At 42.4% G+C, this 18,085-nt stretch overlaps 1 protein-coding gene across 1 annotated transcript; it reads left to right on the top strand.

Annotated features, from left to right (window-relative positions):
• Positions 1–734: 734 nt before the first annotated feature.
• stk25b (serine/threonine kinase 25b) lies at positions 735–16,633 on the top strand. The gene is made up of 11 exons (XM_047367975.1): positions 735–1,154; positions 1,740–1,970; positions 2,406–2,462; positions 2,551–2,659; positions 5,885–6,042; positions 9,255–9,440; positions 9,628–9,773; positions 10,236–10,335; positions 10,420–10,491; positions 16,087–16,223; positions 16,300–16,633. Exons 1-11 carry the CDS (start codon positions 1,125–1,127, stop codon positions 16,337–16,339), a joined length of 1,266 nt encoding a protein of 421 aa, XP_047223931.1. The 5' UTR covers positions 735–1,124; the 3' UTR covers positions 16,340–16,633.
• Positions 16,634–18,085: the final 1,452 nt, after the last annotated feature.

Raw genomic sequence — 18,085 nt, 5'->3', positions numbered from 1 at the left:
ATCCCCACCAGTCTTAAACCTTGTTTGAGGGACTAACAGTAGACCCTGATCAGCAGACCTCAGAGCTCTGGCAGAAGACTTGAGCATATCTAAGATATATTGAGGGGCCTGACCATGCAGAGCCCTAAAAGTTAAAACAAGAAGGTTAAAATGTAACCTAAAGTTAACTGGTAGCCAGTGAAGTGAAGTTAACACGGGAGTAGTGTGAGCTCTTCTGCTTATCCCTGTTGTGTCTTTGCGCAGCATTCTGCACCGTCTGAAAGCGATGCACAGGAGATGTGTTAAAGCAGGTAGAAAGTCCATTACAATAATCCATCATAGATTAAATAAAAGCACGAAAATAATTTCTAATTCACATCTAGACAACAAACAGTCGGGACTTCCATTGTTTGAAGATTATTATGACACAACAGAAGTTATCTTTACATTTGACCTCTAGAGAACCAATATGGAACATTCCTTGAAGAGTGTTTTTTGTGTGTATACTTCATAAGCCATGTACAAAGGTTTTTTACTTCAGACACTACTCGCTAACTGACGACAATAAGGGAAAATAAGCTCTCATTGATAACTTTACATAATCTTGATAGCTCCACAGCTTAAAAAAAATAAACAACTAAAGGCACCCCAAGTACCACCAGTAGTAGTTGTACCATAGTTTGAGAACCATGGTAAACTCTCTGACACACGTGTAGAAATACAACTACCAGAATTCCGGCTTCCTACAGAAAGCGCATGCGTAGTCAATGCGGGCCATTATTTTGTCCTCCTCAAGCTTTAAATGAACAACAGGCTAAGCGCTTCTTGAAATGAATTAAATATTAATTCTCGGAAAGAGACTTTTTTCTCCCGCTGTCCTCACCGAGAACCTACCATAGAGCGTGTCGGTCAGTAGCTCGCGGTCTCGCCGGCCTGCTCGGTCCTCCGTTTGACTCTAAGGCCGAAACGGTACGCGGGGTGACAGCCCCATTAAAGGCAGCTGTTTGGGTGTTTATCTGCTCGGCTAGCCTTTCGGCTAGCTTCCTAGAGAGCAGCGACGGGAAGAAAAAAAAGAAAAACTGTAAGGGCTGATAAGTTTGGAAAGACAGAGCTGTGACTGCCGCTCTGTCCACCCGGCAGAAGGGATGGCACACCTAGGAGATCTGCAGAACCAGGTACAGAAACCCTGCCACCTTTCTCATTCTTTGTTTAGTGGATTCTTGTGGCTGTCAGGCTTTTCAGGAATAATGGTGGGTGGGGGTACAAAAGGTTTCAACAAATTTTCACAACATGAGTCCTTTTGTTATTTTGAAGATGTTGCTAGAAACGTGATTGAAAACACTTTATAAGATAAATTAGGTTTTTGTCAGTGTGTTGTTTTCTAATTACAATTCTCACTGGTTTTACATTTGCAGTAAATATATGTATAGGAGCTGAGACACCTCTTAGCGTTCAGTTTATTTACTTGAGTTTCTTGCTGGCAGTAATGAGTCTATTATATTACATGGACTATGACTATTAGGTGGGTATTTACATAGATACATGTAAGACAGGTAATTAACGAATCATATTTTAGGTTTACCTCTGCAGCACAGCACTGTAATACAAGGAGTATACATTTAAGATAGTAATAACAGTATTGCTTCCTGTGCTTTTTTATGTCAGTTAGAGACAATCTTACAATACAAACATATGCATTTAAATACAAGCATTGGTATTATGATGTACAAGATACTCAGACATGACTGTCACTCATCCAGAACACCAAGCTGGACCCTGAGGAGTACTTCACTAAGCAGGAGCGAATTGGAAAGGGTTCTTTTGGAGAGGTTTACAAGGGCATCAACAACCACACGAAGGAGGTGGTGGCGATTAAAATTATCGACCTGGAGGAGGCTGAGGATGAAATAGAAGATATTCAACAGGAGATCACGGTCCTAAGCCAATGTGATAGTCCATTTGTTACCAAGTATTATGGATCGTATCTGAAGGTGAGAAAATATAAACAGTGATGGGACAACTACATAACGTGTGTTGCAATAGTATTCCTACCTCATGACCTTTTTTGCATTTTGTCATGTTGCATGCACAAAAGCCAATGTATTTATTCGTATGTTTAAAAGTATCGACTCAGGGGGGCTGAAAGTAAATTCTGGCTACATTTTGACATTTTTTAACAAATAGAAAGCTGGAAACCATGAATTGTTTTCCCAATTCACAGCAGTGCAGTTTAGTGTTTGTTAATCCCAGTTAAGTACTTTGAGGTTTGTGGTTGTAACCTGAAAGAATGTAAAAAAATGTAATGGATATGAATTGCAAGGCACTCTGTTTTACTTTCTGAAACAAGTGGTGCATCGCAGACAGCGGTGATACATTTGTTAGGTCACAGTTAATGTTACTTAATATAATATTCTGTTTAACCCTAGGGGACCAAGCTGTGGATAATCATGGAGTATTTAGGTGGTGGATCTGCTCTGGATCTGGTAAGAAGGTTTCTACCTCTCCTACAGCCTAAATGTTGCAACCATACTGAAAATGTGAATCGACACCCTTCGGTCTTTATCCACGCAGCTCCGTCCAGGACCTCTGGAAGAAACGTACATTGCCACCATACTGCGGGAAATTCTGAAAGGGCTGGAGTATCTGCACTCTGAGAGGAAGATTCACAGAGATATCAAAGGTAATAAAAGGCTCTGAAGTTTTAATTAGTGATGTGTCTACAACATGACACTCACTGAGCCTTAAACAGATGCTTGGTTGTATAAAGCCTCACACGCTAATATGCAATCAAGCTGCAGACTTTTTTTTGTAACACCATGTGTGTGAAGTTGTAACTTCACAGCATTCTGAAGGTGCTAATAAAATCCACGTTTTTGTTTTTTTGTTTTTTTTTAATTCACACCTTTTTTAATTTTGTATTTCTGTGTTGGCGACATTCTTGTAAAATATATTTCTCTTTGTAATAACGGTAATAATCCTGCAGGGACAAAATAGAAAGGACACTTTAAAAGTTCGGCTGGTTGAGACTATTTCCTGACCCCTCTCTAGACTGTGTTTGTGGTATAGAAACCACACAGATACAGTATAACAGTTCTCTTTTCAACAGTGTGTCTTACACCTCTCTCTTATGCCTGGTTCACACGGCAAGATTTTGAAATTGATGGTTGATTTTTAAATCCTAAGAGGCACCACAAGTGACAATAAAACAAATTGTAGGTATAACAGTTGCGGTCCTACTGTGTATGGTGTCCAGCCTCACGGCAAGCACAATACAGGTCCTTCTCAAAATATTAGCATATTGTGATAAAGTTCATTATTTTCCATAATGTAATGATGAAAATTTAACATTCATATATTTTAGATTCATTGCACACTAACTGAAATATTTCAGGTCTTTTATTGTCTTAATACGGATGATTTTGGCATACAGCTCATGAAAACCCAAAATTCCTATCTCACAAAGTTAGCATATCATTAAAAGGGTCTCTAAACGAGCTATGAACCTAATCATCTGAATCAACGAGTTAACTCTAAACACCTGCAAAAGATTCCTGAGGCCTTTAAAACTCCCAGCCTGGTTCATCACTCAAAACCCCAATCATGGGTAAGACTGCCGACCTGACTGCTGTCCAGAAGGCCACTATTGACACCCTCAAGCAAGAGGGTAAGACACAGAAAGACATTTCTGAACGAATAGGCTGTTCCCAGAGTGCTGTATCAAGGCACCTCAGTGGGAAGTCTGTGGGAAGGAAAAAGTGTGGCAGAAAACGCTGCACAACGAGAAGAGGTGACCGGACCCTGAGGAAGATTGTGGAGAAGGGCCGATTCCAGACCTTGGGGGACCTGCGGAAGCAGTGGACTGAGTCTGGAGTAGAAACATCCAGAGCCACCGTGCACAGGCGTGTGCAGGAAATGGGCTACAGGTGCCACATTCCCCAGGTCAAGCCACTTTTGAACCAGAAACAGCAGCAGAAGCGCCTGACCTGGGCTACAGAGAAGCAGCACTGGACTGTTGCTCAGTGGTCCAAAGTACTTTTCTCGGATGAAAGCAAATTCTGCATGTCATTCGGAAATCAAGGTGCCAGAGTCTGGAGGAAGACTGGGGAGAAGGAAATGCCAAAATTCCAGAAGTCCAGTGTCAAGTACCCACAGTCAGTGATGGTCTGGGGTGCCGTGTCAGCTGCTGGTGTTGGTCCACTGTGTTTTATCAAGGGCAGGGTCAATGCAGCTAGCTATCAGGAGATTTTGGAGCACTTCATGCTTCCATCTGCTGAAAAGCTTTATGGAGATGAAGATTTCATTTTTCAGCACGACCTGGCACCTGCTCACAGTGCCAAAACCACTGGTAAATGGTTTACTGACCATGGTATCACTGTGCTCAATTGGCCTGCCAACTCTCCTGACCCGAACCCCATAGAGAATCTGTGGGATATTGTGAAGAGAACGTTGAGAGACTCAAGACCCAACACTCTGGATGAGCTAAAGGCCGCTATCGAAGCATCCTGGGCCTCCATAAGACCTCAGCAGTGCCACAGGCTGATTGCCTCCATGCCACGCCGCATTGAAGCAGTCATTTCTGTAAAAGGATTCCTGACCAAGTATTGAGTGCACAACTGTACATGATTATTTGAAGGTTGACGTTTTTTGTATTAAAAACACTTTTCTTTTATTGGTTGGATGAAATATGCTAATTTTGTGAGATAGGAATTTTGGGTTTTCATGAGCTGTATGCCACAATCATCCGTATTAAGACAATAAAAGACCTGAAATATTTCAGTTAGTGTGCAATGAATCTAAAATATATGAATGTTAAATTTTCATCATGACATTATGGAAAATAATGAACTTCATCACAATATGCTAATATTTTGAGAAGGACCTGTACACCACATACAAACAGATTTCACTCACAAATGTTCAGATTTCAGATGGTAAATCTCAGAAACCCCGACAAGATCAAACGTGAGCTAAGAGTAATTCTTCTCCGTGTTTCTGTCACCTCGTTTTCTGATTAGCTACACGTCACGTTCACCAGGCAGCGTGTCCTCAGCGAACACCCAACATGGTAGGATATCAGGCCAAGACAATCCAACATGTTGAATTTCCCCAATTTAAGGTTGGCGCGTTCCCAATGTCCTTCTGAGCAGACTAGATCACTATTAACACACCACACACAGCAGGAATATCTCATAAGATTATCTTTAGAGTCATCACAATGATTGGGGAATGTTGGAAGATTGAAGATCGGTGCAAACAATTCTGCTGTGCGAACCAGGCATTAGCAGCCAGTTTTAGGGATTGCAGAGAGCCTCTTGAGTTCACTTCATTCCACTCTTCTGCAGGGTGTGCCCCTGAAGATGAGTCCTACAGCTTTGTGCTCCACTGCAAACATTTGAAGTGAAAGATGTGGATTATTTTGTTTCTTCGGCACCTTGCAGTGGGTTATAGCTAGCAAGTAGGCATGATGTTTTAAAATTCAATGTGTTGAAAGTAGGATAAATGACCAAATGTGAGAATTTTACCATCAGGGTCAAAATTAATTTCCTTTACATATTTGGGCTATACCTGCACAACTATAGCTTTTATGGGATTTTCCTTCTATAGGCCTTCCAAAAGTCATCTAAAGAAGACAAAGTGGTGAGCCAGTGACCCGATGAATCATGCAAATCTGAATGCTAGTTAATAGACTCTTTTAATTGGCTGAAATGTTGTCAAAGATAATCAGCTCCGAACACAATGCTAAATAATTTTCACACATACAGACGGTTGGGCTTGTTGGAGAATGGCTGCATGCTTGAGGAGGCAGGGGTTTTTCCAGGTGACCCAGTTTCACCAAATAACATTAAAGAGCGATGGCCAAAGCAAAGTCAGCTTATTTCTGTGTGTTTCTGTCTCTCTCTCTCAGCTGCCAACGTGCTTTTATCAGAGCAGGGCGATGTGAAGCTTGCAGATTTTGGAGTTGCTGGACAGCTGACAGACACCCAGATCAAGAGGAACACATTTGTTGGCACGCCCTTCTGGATGGCACCTGAAGTCATCAAGCAGTCAGCTTATGACTTTAAGGTAACAGGAGAGCAATGGCAGAAATAGTACAGAGTGTTGCAGAAGTATGTTACAACCACAAGTGTCATTATTAAAAGTTTAAGTGACAGAGTTACAATTATAGGGGAGTGGGGTCTCGTTCAGCTTTGCATATTTAGAATCTGAACTCAGCCAGATTGGATGGATAGGGTCCCAGATTCACAACTGGATTAAGCAATTTTTACACAAGAATATGCTTTGATCTGAACCACTCCATTATAGATCTAGCTGTAGGTTTAAGGCATTTTTTTCTGCTGAAAGGTCAACCTCTGTCCCAGGCTGCCATGTTGGTTTGTATGCATGTACGCCAGGAAGTCCCATTTTGGTCACATCTGACCAGAGTTCCTGCTTCAACATGTTTGCTGTGCACATGGCATGTAAAAAATTCTCAGGGCTTGCTTCCAACAATGGCTTTTGTTGACCACTCTTCTATAGAAGCCAGATTTGTGACAGATAGTTGTCCTGTCAACAAATTGTCATACTTTAGATGAGATCTCTGCAACTCTTCCCGAGTTACCGTAGGCCACTTGGCGAGCTCTCTGAAAAATGCTCTCCTTGCCCAAAGTGTCAGATTACGATAGATTGAACGGTTCTCTGTAAGATGTTCAAAGCTTAAGAGATGCTGTTGGAGAACACCATCTTAACCTGACCCTTCTCTAAGCTTGTCCAGAACTTCCTCCCTGATCTGTCGGCAGTGTTCCTTGGTCTCCATGATGCTGATTGTTCTCTAATGTTCTCTATCAAACCTCTGAGGCCAGAAACAGAACAGCTGGATTTACACTGAATACCAAATTACACACAGTTGAATTTTGTTTACTAATTAGGTGACTTCTGAAAGCAATTTGACTGTACTCTGAGAAGCTCCAAAACCAGTTCTCAGCCAACGACTCTGCGTCTGTCTGGAAAGGGCTCAGGCAGATCACCAACAAGCCGAAAGCCCCCCACTCCATCAACGACCGACGCCTCGCCAACGACCTGAACGAGTTCTACTGCCGCTTTGAAAGACAAAGGGACAGTCCTGCAACCATCCCCCACGACGCCCCCCAACAGCTGCAGCCACAATCCACCACCCCCACCTCCCCAACCTCAAGAGGGGCCTTGGCACCTCCAACTCCCACCCTGAAGTTCCCCCCCACCAGCCCCCTACCCACGCCGAGGACGGTTCTTTCCATCCAGGAGAGGGACGTCAACAAACTCTTCAGGAGACAGAACCCCCGGAAAGCTGCTGGTCCGGATTCTGTCTCACCAGCCAGCCTGAAGCACTGCGCTGATCAGCTGTCTCCAGTCTTCACAGACATTTTTAACACCTCACTGGAGACATGTCATGTGCCAGCCTGCTTCAAGTCCTCCACCATCGTCCCTGTTCCCAAGAAGCCAAGGACCACAGGGCTTAATGACTTCAGACCCGTCGCCCTGACCTCTGTGGTGATGAAGTCCTTTGAGCGCCTTGTGCTCTCACACCTAAAAGACATCACCGACTCCCTCCTGGACCCCCTGCAGTTTGCCTACAGAGCCAACAGGTCTGTAGATGATGCAGTCAACCTAGCCCTTCACTTCATCCTCCGACACCTGGACTCCACAGGAACCTATGCCAGGATCCTGTTTGTGGATTTCAGCTCTGCCTTCAACACCATCGTCCCAGTTCTGCTACAGGAGAAGCTCTCCCAGCTGAGTGTGCCCGACTCCACCTGCAGGTGGATCACTGACTTCCTGTCTGACAGGAAGCAGCGCGTGAGGCTGGGGAAGCACGTCTCTGACTCCCTGACCATCAGCACCGGTACCCCCCAAGGCTGTGTTCTCTCTCCTCTGCTCTTCTCCCTGTACACCAACAGCTGCACCTCCAGTCACCAGTCTGTCAAGCTTCTGAAGTTTGCGGACGACACCACCCTGATCGGACTCATCTCTGATGGTGACGAGTCCGCGTACAGATGGGAGGTGGACCATCTGTTGGACTGGTGCAGCCAGAACAACCTTGAGCTCAACGCTCTAAAGACAGTAGAGATGGTTGTGGACTTCAGGCAGAACCCAGCCCCACCTGCCCCCATCACCCTCTGTGACTCCACAATTGACACTGTGGAATCTTTCCGCTTCCTGGGAACCATCATCTCCCAGGATCTCAAGTGGGAGACAAACATCAGCTCCCTCATCAAGAAAGCCCAGCAGAGGATGTTCTTCCTGCGGCAGCTGAAGAAATTCAACCTGCCAAAGACTATGATGGTGCACTTCTACACAGCCATCATTGAGTCCATCCTCACCTCCTCCATCACCATCTAGTACGCCGCTGCTACAGCCAAGGATAAGGGCAGGCTGCAGCGTGTCATTCGGTCTGCTGAGAAGGTGATTGGCTGCAGTCTACTGTCGCTCCAGGAACTGTACACCTCCAGGACCCTGAAGCGGGCAGGGAAGATTCTGGCTGATCCCTCCCACCCCGGTCACAGACTCTTTGAAACTCTCCCCTCTGGCAGGAGGCTGCGGTCCATCCGGACCAAAACCTCACGCCACAAGAACAGTTTTTTCCCATCTGCCACCAGCCTGGTTAACAAAGCCCGGAAACCCCCCTGACACTCTCCCTTTCCCCCACACCCCCCCTTTTTTGCTGACAGAACACCTGTAACCTGTAACTGTATGCGTTACATTAACACTCAGCTTGGACTCCTGCTTTACTTGCACAATCATCACCTGCACTGTTGTATTGCTCTTGCATCTTATACTGCTCTATATTTACTCTATCTCACTTAAAACTGTGCACATATATTTATATTATATTGTAGATATGTTTATACTGTTTAATTTGTACTGTATTGCACCGACTACGCCAAAACAAATTCCTTGTATGTCCAAAAACGTACTTGGCAATAAAGCTTTTCTGATTCTGATTCTGATTAGGCGGTATTAGTTAGGGGTTTCTGACTAAAGAGAGCTGAGTGCATGTGCACACTCTTGCGCACTCTTCAGATTTTTATTGCAGAGCATGTTAAAGCCTTACCTCATTTACTTCTACTTTGTGTATATTTATTGCATACAAATCCAAGAAAATATAACAAAGCTTGTAGATGAAGTGTTGAAAAACATTTAAGAAGTCTAAATAATTTAATGAGGTGGTTTTGTATGTCCAGATGTTAAATCTTGCTCACAGTTTCAGAGCGTCTGTGAAAATCAACCCATGTTACATGAATGTTCTTTCTCACTTTCAGGCCGATATCTGGTCCCTGGGAATAACTGCAATTGAGTTGGCTAAAGGAGAACCACCCAACTCAGAACTACACCCTATGAGGGTCCTGTTTCTCATCCCCAAAAACCCTCCCCCCACACTGGAAGGCCTCTACAGTAAACCCTTTAAAGAGTTTGTGGAGGCCTGCCTAAATAAAGACCCACGTTTTGTAAGTATAAGAACTGCATCCGTCTCCATTTGCTGATGGCAAAGATAAAACTAAATAAAGATCACTTTCGATCATGATCTTTAAACTAAGAAAAGAGAGATTTACAGATCAAAACCTCTATAAAGAAATAAATGCTGTTAGGCTGTGATTCTTACATGTTGCTTCTGTCTCTTCCTGCTCTGCCCAGAGGCCCACCGCTAAAGAGCTCCTGAAGCATAAGTTCATAACTCGTCACACCAAGAAGACAGCCTATCTGACAGAGCTGATAGACCGTTATCGCCGCTGGAAATCTGAAGGACACGGGGAGGAATCCAGCTCTGATGACTCAGATATGTTAGTTTTAGCATAACTCATTTATTCACAGCAAAATAACGCTTTACAAAACTAGGAGGATTTATAAATGGACATTGACTCATCAAGATTTCCAAATACCAACATGCTGTCTGTAAATTATATGGCTGGAACTAACGATTATTTTGCTGATCAGATAATCTAGCTATTACTACTATTTTTTTCAATTAATCAATTAATAATCAGATAGCAAAAGTGGCTTAATAGATTTTTTACAGAATTTGAACCAGGTGAAGATAAAACTATGCCACTTGAGGAATTCTGGATAGAGTATATTTACAGACGAATGTTTTTAATCTTAAATGTAAAATATCTATATTTCCTGTACAGTTTTGGCGTAATTGCTGCTCTGAGTGGGTTGGTCTTTGAGCAAATGACATGTTTTAGAATCCATATACAACGATTTTCTTGCTGAACTTCCCCCACTTTTTCTCCATCCCACAGGGATCCTGATGGGGATGTTGAGCAAACTCCCATGTGGAACTTCCCCACAGTCAAATCTATAAGCCAGTTACAGCAGAGCTACCCACAACCCGACTCAGAAGTGAGACATACCTGTGCAGTACAAACAAACAGTAGCGCTGTCAGGTTGCCAGCTTTTGACCAACACCTCTTCTCCTCTTTTCAGTGCGGAGATTCTATGAAACGACAGCCTAAGTCACAATGCTTGTCGGCTTTGGTAACGCCCATCTTCAGAGAGGTAGGTAAAACTCTTTCTTTTTATCATAACTGCAATTAATTGACCAAAAACCTTTCATCTTTAAATGATTAGTGTTTATTTTGTTTTTAATCTGACTGATTTTCTAGTTTTGGACATAAATATGTTCTACTTCCAAAGTGAACCTTGTTAACGGACATATTTACGTATTAACTGGGAAAAATAACCCAAGCAGTAGCACATGATTTCTAATTGCAGGCCGTAATGAGACGTGTAAAGAAAAATGTTTATGGCTTAGGGACTGCTTAGCTAATAAGTTTGGCTGAATGGTGCTTAGGTTATACAACTATTACACTGCCACAAGAAAGGTTTTTGCCCCATAGTCTTTAACATAACTGTGAAGCCATTTGGGCCCACACTACATTGCAGAATTCCTTTAATTGAGCCATATTAAAACAGCCTGTTTAAGGTCACGCCACAGTTTCTCAATAGGATTTACAGGGGTTGGACAATGAAACTAAAACACCTGGTTTTAGACCACAATAATTTATTAGTATGGTGTAGGGCCTCCTTTTGTGGCGAATACAGCGTCAATTCGTCTTGGGAATGACATATACAAGTCCTGCACAGTGGTCAGAGGGATTTTAAGTCATTCTTCTTGCAGGATAGTGGCCAGGTCACTACGTGATACTGGTGGAGGAAAACATTTCCTGACTCTCTCCTCATCAAACCAATCTTTCACCAGTCTTGTTGTGTGTATTGGTGCATTGTCATCCTGATACACGGCACCACCTTCAGGATACAATGTTTGAACCATTGGATGCACATGGTCCTCAAGAATGGTTCGGTAGTCCTTGGCAGTGACGCGCCCATCTAGTACAAGTATTGGGCCAAGGGAATGACATGATATGGCAGCCCAAACCATCACTGATCCACCCCCATGCTTCACTCTGGGCATGCATCAGTCTGGGTGGTACGCTTCTTTGGAGCTTCTCCACACCGTAACTCTCCCAGATGTGGGGAAAACAGTAAAGGTGGACTCATCAGAGAACAATACATGTTTCACATTGTCCACAGCCCAAGATTTGCGCTCCTTGCACCATTGAAACCAACGTTTGGCATTGGCATGAGTGGCCAAAGGTTTGGCTATAGCAGCCCGGCCGTGTATATTGACCCTGTGGAGCTCCTGATGGACAGTTCTGGTGGAAACAGGAGAGTTGAGGTGCACATTTAATTCTGCCGTGATTTGGGCAGCCGTGGTTTTATGTTTTTTGATACAATCCAGGTTAGCACCCGAACATCCCTTTCAGACAGCTTCCTCTTGCGTCCACAGTTAATCCTGTTGGATGTGGTTGGTCCTTCTTGGTGGTATGCTGACATTACCCTGGATACCGTGGCTCTTGATACATCACAAAGACTTGCTGTCTTGGTCACAGATGCGCCAGCAAGACGTGCACCAACAATTTGTCCTCTTTTGAACTCTGGTATGTCACCCATAATGTTGTGTGCATTTCAATATTTTGAGCAAAACTGTGCTCTTACCCTGCTAATTGAACCTTCACACTCTGCTCTTACTGGTGCAATGTGCAATCAATGAAGACTGGCTACCAGGCTGGTCCAATTTAGCCATGAAACCTCCCACACTAAAATGACAGGTGTTTCAGTTTCATTGTCCAACCCCTGTAAGTCCTGACTTTGACTAGGCTACAACAAACCTTCATTTAGTTTTTAGTCATTCAGATGTGGGCTTGAATTATTGTCCTGTTGGATTATTAACCTGACTGCGCTTGAGCTTCAGGTCATGATCTGATATTAGCACATTCTGCTTCAGGATTTTTCTGCTAAAGAGCAGAATTCATGGTTCCATTAATTACAGCAAGCTGTCCAGGTCCCGAAGCAGCAAAGTAGCCCAGACCTTCATACTACCGTTCTTTCTCTGAAATTATGTGTTAGTTTTACCCCAGGTGTAACATGACGCACCTTACAAAAAGGCGAATGTGAGATGAGCCTTTGTGCTGTTTTTGGTCAGCTGTGGTTTTGGCCTTGTAACTCTTCCATGGATGGTATTTTTGCCCTGTCTCTCTTTCTTATTGTTGAACTCTAACTGAGAGAAGTAAGTTCTGCAGGGCTCTGGATGTTGTTTTGGATTCTCTTTTGACCTCCAGGGGGATTCGTCAAATGAGCTCTTGGGGTGTATTCACACTTGCCACTTTTGTTCCGCTTTAAACGGACCAGTGCAGGTGTGAATACACTCAAGCGAACCCTGGTCCGGACCAAACAACCGGACCGAGACCCACCTTCCAAACGGACTGTGGTGCGGTTCACTTATGGTCTGAATACAAACCGACCCCGATCCGAACCAACTACAAAAAGCGTACGTCTCTTTGGACATAAAGAGCCACCGTAGCCGGTAGCAAAGGTGTGTGTTGTAAGGTAATCATACCTGATAGGCTGTGTGTTGCTTAGCAACGCTACTGGCTTGTTGTGGGACACGTAGAGAACGTCAGCGTTCAGCACGCATTCTCCAACATTATAAATAGAACGTCTCAAAGTCTGTGTTGAATGAGCTTCACTCTCACAATAATATTGCAGCTTTAATAACGGAACAATTATGCAGAACAGAGGTGCTGCACGTCTACAGATGTTTTCTTAAATGTCCGGGTCTGTTCTCTGTCCCGCCCCCGTCATTTCTGTCCAATGAGAACAATGATCGTTACTTGTTTACAAGTAATAGTTCACTTGCAAAAAGTACAATGTGAAAACAAACCGCACCAAATGAAAAAAATAAAGTTAGTTTTTGGTCCGGACCAAACAAACGGACCAAAGGACTTTCCTGGTGTGAATACACCCTTAAAGTAATTTTGGTAGGCTGGCCACTCCTGGGAAGGTTGACAACTGTTACATGTTTTTTGTTTTTTTCATTTCTGGATAACGGCTCTCACTGTGGTTCACTGTCTTCCCAAAGCCTTAGACATGTTCTTGTAACCCTGTCCAGAGCTTTTTTCTCATTAATGTCTTTAGATCTGGGCATTATTTGTTTTTGTTAATGTCTTTACATCTACTTCCTGTTGTCAGACAGGTTCTTTTCTTAATTCAGCAGGTCAGGAAGTATCTAGGCCTGGGTGTGGGTACTTAAATTGAACCAAAAAGTGCTGAATCACTGATAATTATTAATTTAACAAGAGGGAAAATTATATTTTCACAAAGGGCCAGGTTGATCTGGAAAGCTATTTTCCTTCAGTATATTAATTCATCCTATGCAAACTTAGATTATTTTTGTCTAATGTTAAAACTAGTTTGATCTGAAACATTTCGGTGTGCTTTAAAAAAAAGGGAAATGCCTCACTGTGTTGCAGTTTTTACACTTTACTCAGTCTAAAGATTATCCTACTGCTAGAAAATGTAACTAATTACAAGATGTAACAAAGAAAAATATTTTTTAAAAAGACCTCTGTCTGTCAGGGTAGAGTAAATCAGCCCAAGTATTGTAACATTTTGGATTTGGTTAAACAGAATTTCCCAGCATGCACTGTGCTGCTCCATTAGTATGTTTGTTCTCTTGTTTTAAGAAATATTGCTGCTGATGGTTCTCGTCATCACTGTCACTTCAGTTGCTGTTACAGTGGAGACTGTGTGAAACTGTTAGTGAAGACATGATCTTTACTCTTCTCTGGGTGTATGTTAGTTGTTGCTACGTTATCACAGGTGACTTCCTGACATGGTGCAGTGCACTGGGGAACTAAAAAGAACAGATTTTAATTTGGCCTTATTGTGCAACATTATTTTAAAATATGGAGCTAGAAACTGCAAAGAACATACTGCTGTGTTTGTAGCTGTGAGTCAGATGCCTTCTTTAGTGTTCATTTTAACATACAACAGCCACTTTACTATTATTATTATGCGACTTTCTCTGTTTTCACAAAGGCTGCTTTTAGTTTAGTTATTATCTCCTTTCTTCTGTTTTATTTGCCAAGCAGCCATTACCTTCTTATGTTATTTTCTCTTGATTGTTGACCACATCCGTGGAGTACAGCCATGTGTTTTTACATTGCTCACACTCTGCACACACACAGGCGGCGTCCACTCCTCATTGATGGGACATGCAAACAAGTTACAAAGTAGTTCCTTGTTTATCATTAAAGCATGAGGAGAAAAGAAAATGTACCTTTTTTTTTAAAACTGATACGTCTCAGTATATTTCAGAAGCGTGAGAACTGGGTTTTCTTCAAATGAATCAGCTAACGACCAAAAAGCAGAAGCAGTTTTGATCAAGTTAGGTGACTATCATGCAAAGCCCGTATATACTCACCTAGTCAGTTTCTTGTTAACATAAGCAGTAATGCTGTGTATCTAAATGTGGTAAAAAAATGACTTGCTCAAGTTCAAAACCAGCATCAGAATGGAGAGGAAAGGATTTCAGAAACTTTGGCGTGTTCATTTGTCTAAGACAGGCCCGTCTGAGTTCACTTAAATTTTCATACAAAACCATGTCTTTGGCTTGCAGAGAATGGTCCAAAGAACAGAAAATATCAAGGGAGCCTAGAGAGGCCTTGTTGATGTCAGAGGAGAATGGACAGACTGGTTTGAGTGGCTAAAATAACAACTCGTTAACAACAAAGTACGCATAACACATTGAACCTTGAACCACCTGGGCTACAGCAGCAGAAGACCACCCCTGGTGTCACATCTGACAGCTAATAACAGGAAACTGAGGCTACAATTCACAGACTCACCAGCGTAAGACAATAACAGCTTGGTAAAATGTTTCCTGCTTCAATACGTCTCGATGTCAGCTGCGATATTAAGAACATAGGGTCAGAATTTGGTGTAGTCAAATACCTATGGGATGTGATGGAACAGGAGATTCATATTATGAAAACTCAGCTAACAAATCTACAGCAACATTTTGATGGTGTCATGTCAGTATGGTTCAAAATCTCAGAGACATTTCTGACACCTTCATGAATATATGGTACAAACAATAAATGCAGTTCTGAAAGCAAAAGGAGGTCCAACCCAGTACTAGCAAGGTGTGCCTAATAAAGTGGGCAATGACTGTGTCTTGTAGAGGGACAAAGCCCAGGAGATCCTTCAGAGTAGTTGTAAAAAAAATATTGCATTAGCTCAAAATGTTCTAGTTTACTGGAATGAGCTTTAAAAGGGAGTATGTCTGTCCAAACAGACCAAAACAGGATCACCTGCTCTGTCCCTTATCAAGCTGTTTTTCCAGTGCGTTCTGAATACACTACCACAGTCTGTGATCTACCTTTTTTAATTCGCATTTTCTATGATAACTGACTTATTGGGATGGTTCATCAGGTTTTTTTTTAAAAACCTAACCTGCTGTGGTAAACTGAATCAGAAGGAACCATCTTTGGGACCCCAGAAACCCTGACTGGAACCTCACCTTATCTTACTCAGACACTGATCCAGTCCAAAGAAAACATTTGGAGAACTTGTATTTTTTTTAGATTGTTTTTGTTACTTGCTAAATTAGTGAACAGTAATTCCACTAGTACTTTGAAGAAGATTTTTCCATCAAATGAGTTGAAGTTTCCCATGAATTTGTGGCTAAACTGCTTACTGTTTGGAGCTTCAAAGGTAAGAGATTCTGATTAGATTTTCCTTCACCAACAGCTGAAGGACAAGCGACGGGCCAGCGGTGGTGGAGTAGGAGCTATTGAGGAACTGGAGAATGCCTTCAGCCTGGCAGAGGAGTCCTTTCCAGGCATCTCTGACCGTCTCGTTACACACATGATGGAAAGAGTGTGCAGGTGATGCATCAGCTGCGATGCTACAAAAGAGAGATAACACCTAATGTTAACCTGATAATCCCTGTTCTCCTTTCAGGTTTACTTTAAATGGTAACATGACTCCATCTTCACGGTGAAACCCCTACTGGATGTACTGTGACCCAGCCTCATTTTTGTCCATCTCCCCAGACCCAACTGCTCTGATAAGGACCACAAATAGACCACCTCCAACTTGTTGTACCACTGCCACTTTTTCCTGTCTACACCCAAAAGAGATCTTATAATTAGTTACAATTAAATATTTTTACAGTTTTTCTTTATGACCGGAGAGTATTTAACACTAAAAAAAAAAAAAACCAAGCCATTTAGAGCGTTGTGTATACCTGTTAGTGTGAAAAGAAATCTGCTATAATAAAGTCTATTGAAAAGGACCTCTTGTCTTTAATATTGTCTTGCACTATGAAACCACCTTCTGTCACCACACCTAGTTTTACTCAGAAATTCCATTGAAAAGTGACATATTGATCTTACAAAATGAAATTTTCTCTCTCTTCATACAGTAAGCTCAGTATTTGGTGTGATTGACTTCCAAATAGTTACTGTTTAGAACCCCGGTTCTAAAGTCCCTACACTGGCTCCCTGTATCTCAGAGAATAGACTTTAAAATACTTCTGTTAGTCTATAAATCACTGAATGGCTTAGCACCAAAATACATTACAGACTTGTTGTCAGTGTATCAACCACCCAGACCTCTCAGGTCTTCTGGCTCAAATCTACTCTGCATACCCAGAACCAGAACTAAACATGGAGAAGCAGCTTTTAGTTCTTATGCTTCACTAATCTGGAATAAACTGCCAGAAAACTGTAAAAGCGCCAAAACCCTAAGTTGCTTTAAATCAAGATTAAAAACTTATTTGTTTAGAGCGGCCTTTGACTGTGCCATCTAGGCATGACTGGTTGCGTTTTCAGTCCAATTTTCCTTTCATTTTCTTGTGCATCATTCTATTCTCTTTATTTTATTTTACTTTTTTAAATTACCTGTTTGATTTTATCATTTGTTTTTCTGTGTCTGTCTTTATTTTCTTTGTGATTGTATTGTAATTGTATGTACAGCGCTTTGAGTGTCTTGTTCCTGAAAAGCGCTGTATAAACTTACCTTACCTTACCGATGAATCTAGAACAGTTGTTTTTAACCCTGATCCTCCAGGCACACTGCTTTGCATTTTTTTAGATGAACCTGCTTTAACACACCTGATTCAGATGATGGCAGATCAGAAAAAATATGTTAATCAGCCATCAATTGAAGTCAGGTGTACTGAAGCAAAGAAACTTCTAAAACATGCAGGGCAGTTGTCCTGGAGGGTCAGGGTTGAAAAACGCTGCTTTAGAAGTTTCGATATCATGATCAGCTGATCTTTTAGAGATCAGGTTGCCTCTGTCGCTCAATTGTGCTGCTTCACATTGTTAAATATGAAGATCAGGCCGTGCCTCACCCAATACGCCACCCAGCTTCTGGTGCAGTCTATGCTCTTCTCCTGCGTTTACTGCATTACCCTAACTGTGCTGGGAAACCTCTGCAGATGGTCCAGAATGCTGCGGCAGGTCTGGTTTATATAAACTTGACTTGGTCTTCAATCAGCCCCAAGGAGAGCATCTGTCTCCCTTCTTTTTAGCTCCGCTGGACTCTTGCTGAGTCCTATAGGTTACTGGACAGTACTCCTACCCTAGCACCTAACCTTTATTGGTTGCCACCTGCACCTGTTTCTACACTGTGACCCATCTCCTCTGGTAGGACCTGACTAGTAGTCTTGTTCAATTTTTATTTGTGAGTTGCTTTTGGTAAAAAGTGTCTACCAAATGCATAAACATTTACAAAGGAGAAA

The sequence above is a fragment of the Girardinichthys multiradiatus genome, chromosome 6 (genome assembly GCF_021462225.1).
Source record: "Girardinichthys multiradiatus isolate DD_20200921_A chromosome 6, DD_fGirMul_XY1, whole genome shotgun sequence".
NCBI classification, from domain to species: Eukaryota; Metazoa; Chordata; class Actinopteri; order Cyprinodontiformes; family Goodeidae; genus Girardinichthys; species Girardinichthys multiradiatus.
The sequence above is the reverse complement of the archived record's forward strand: the minus strand, read 5'-3'. Positions and strand labels throughout refer to the sequence as shown.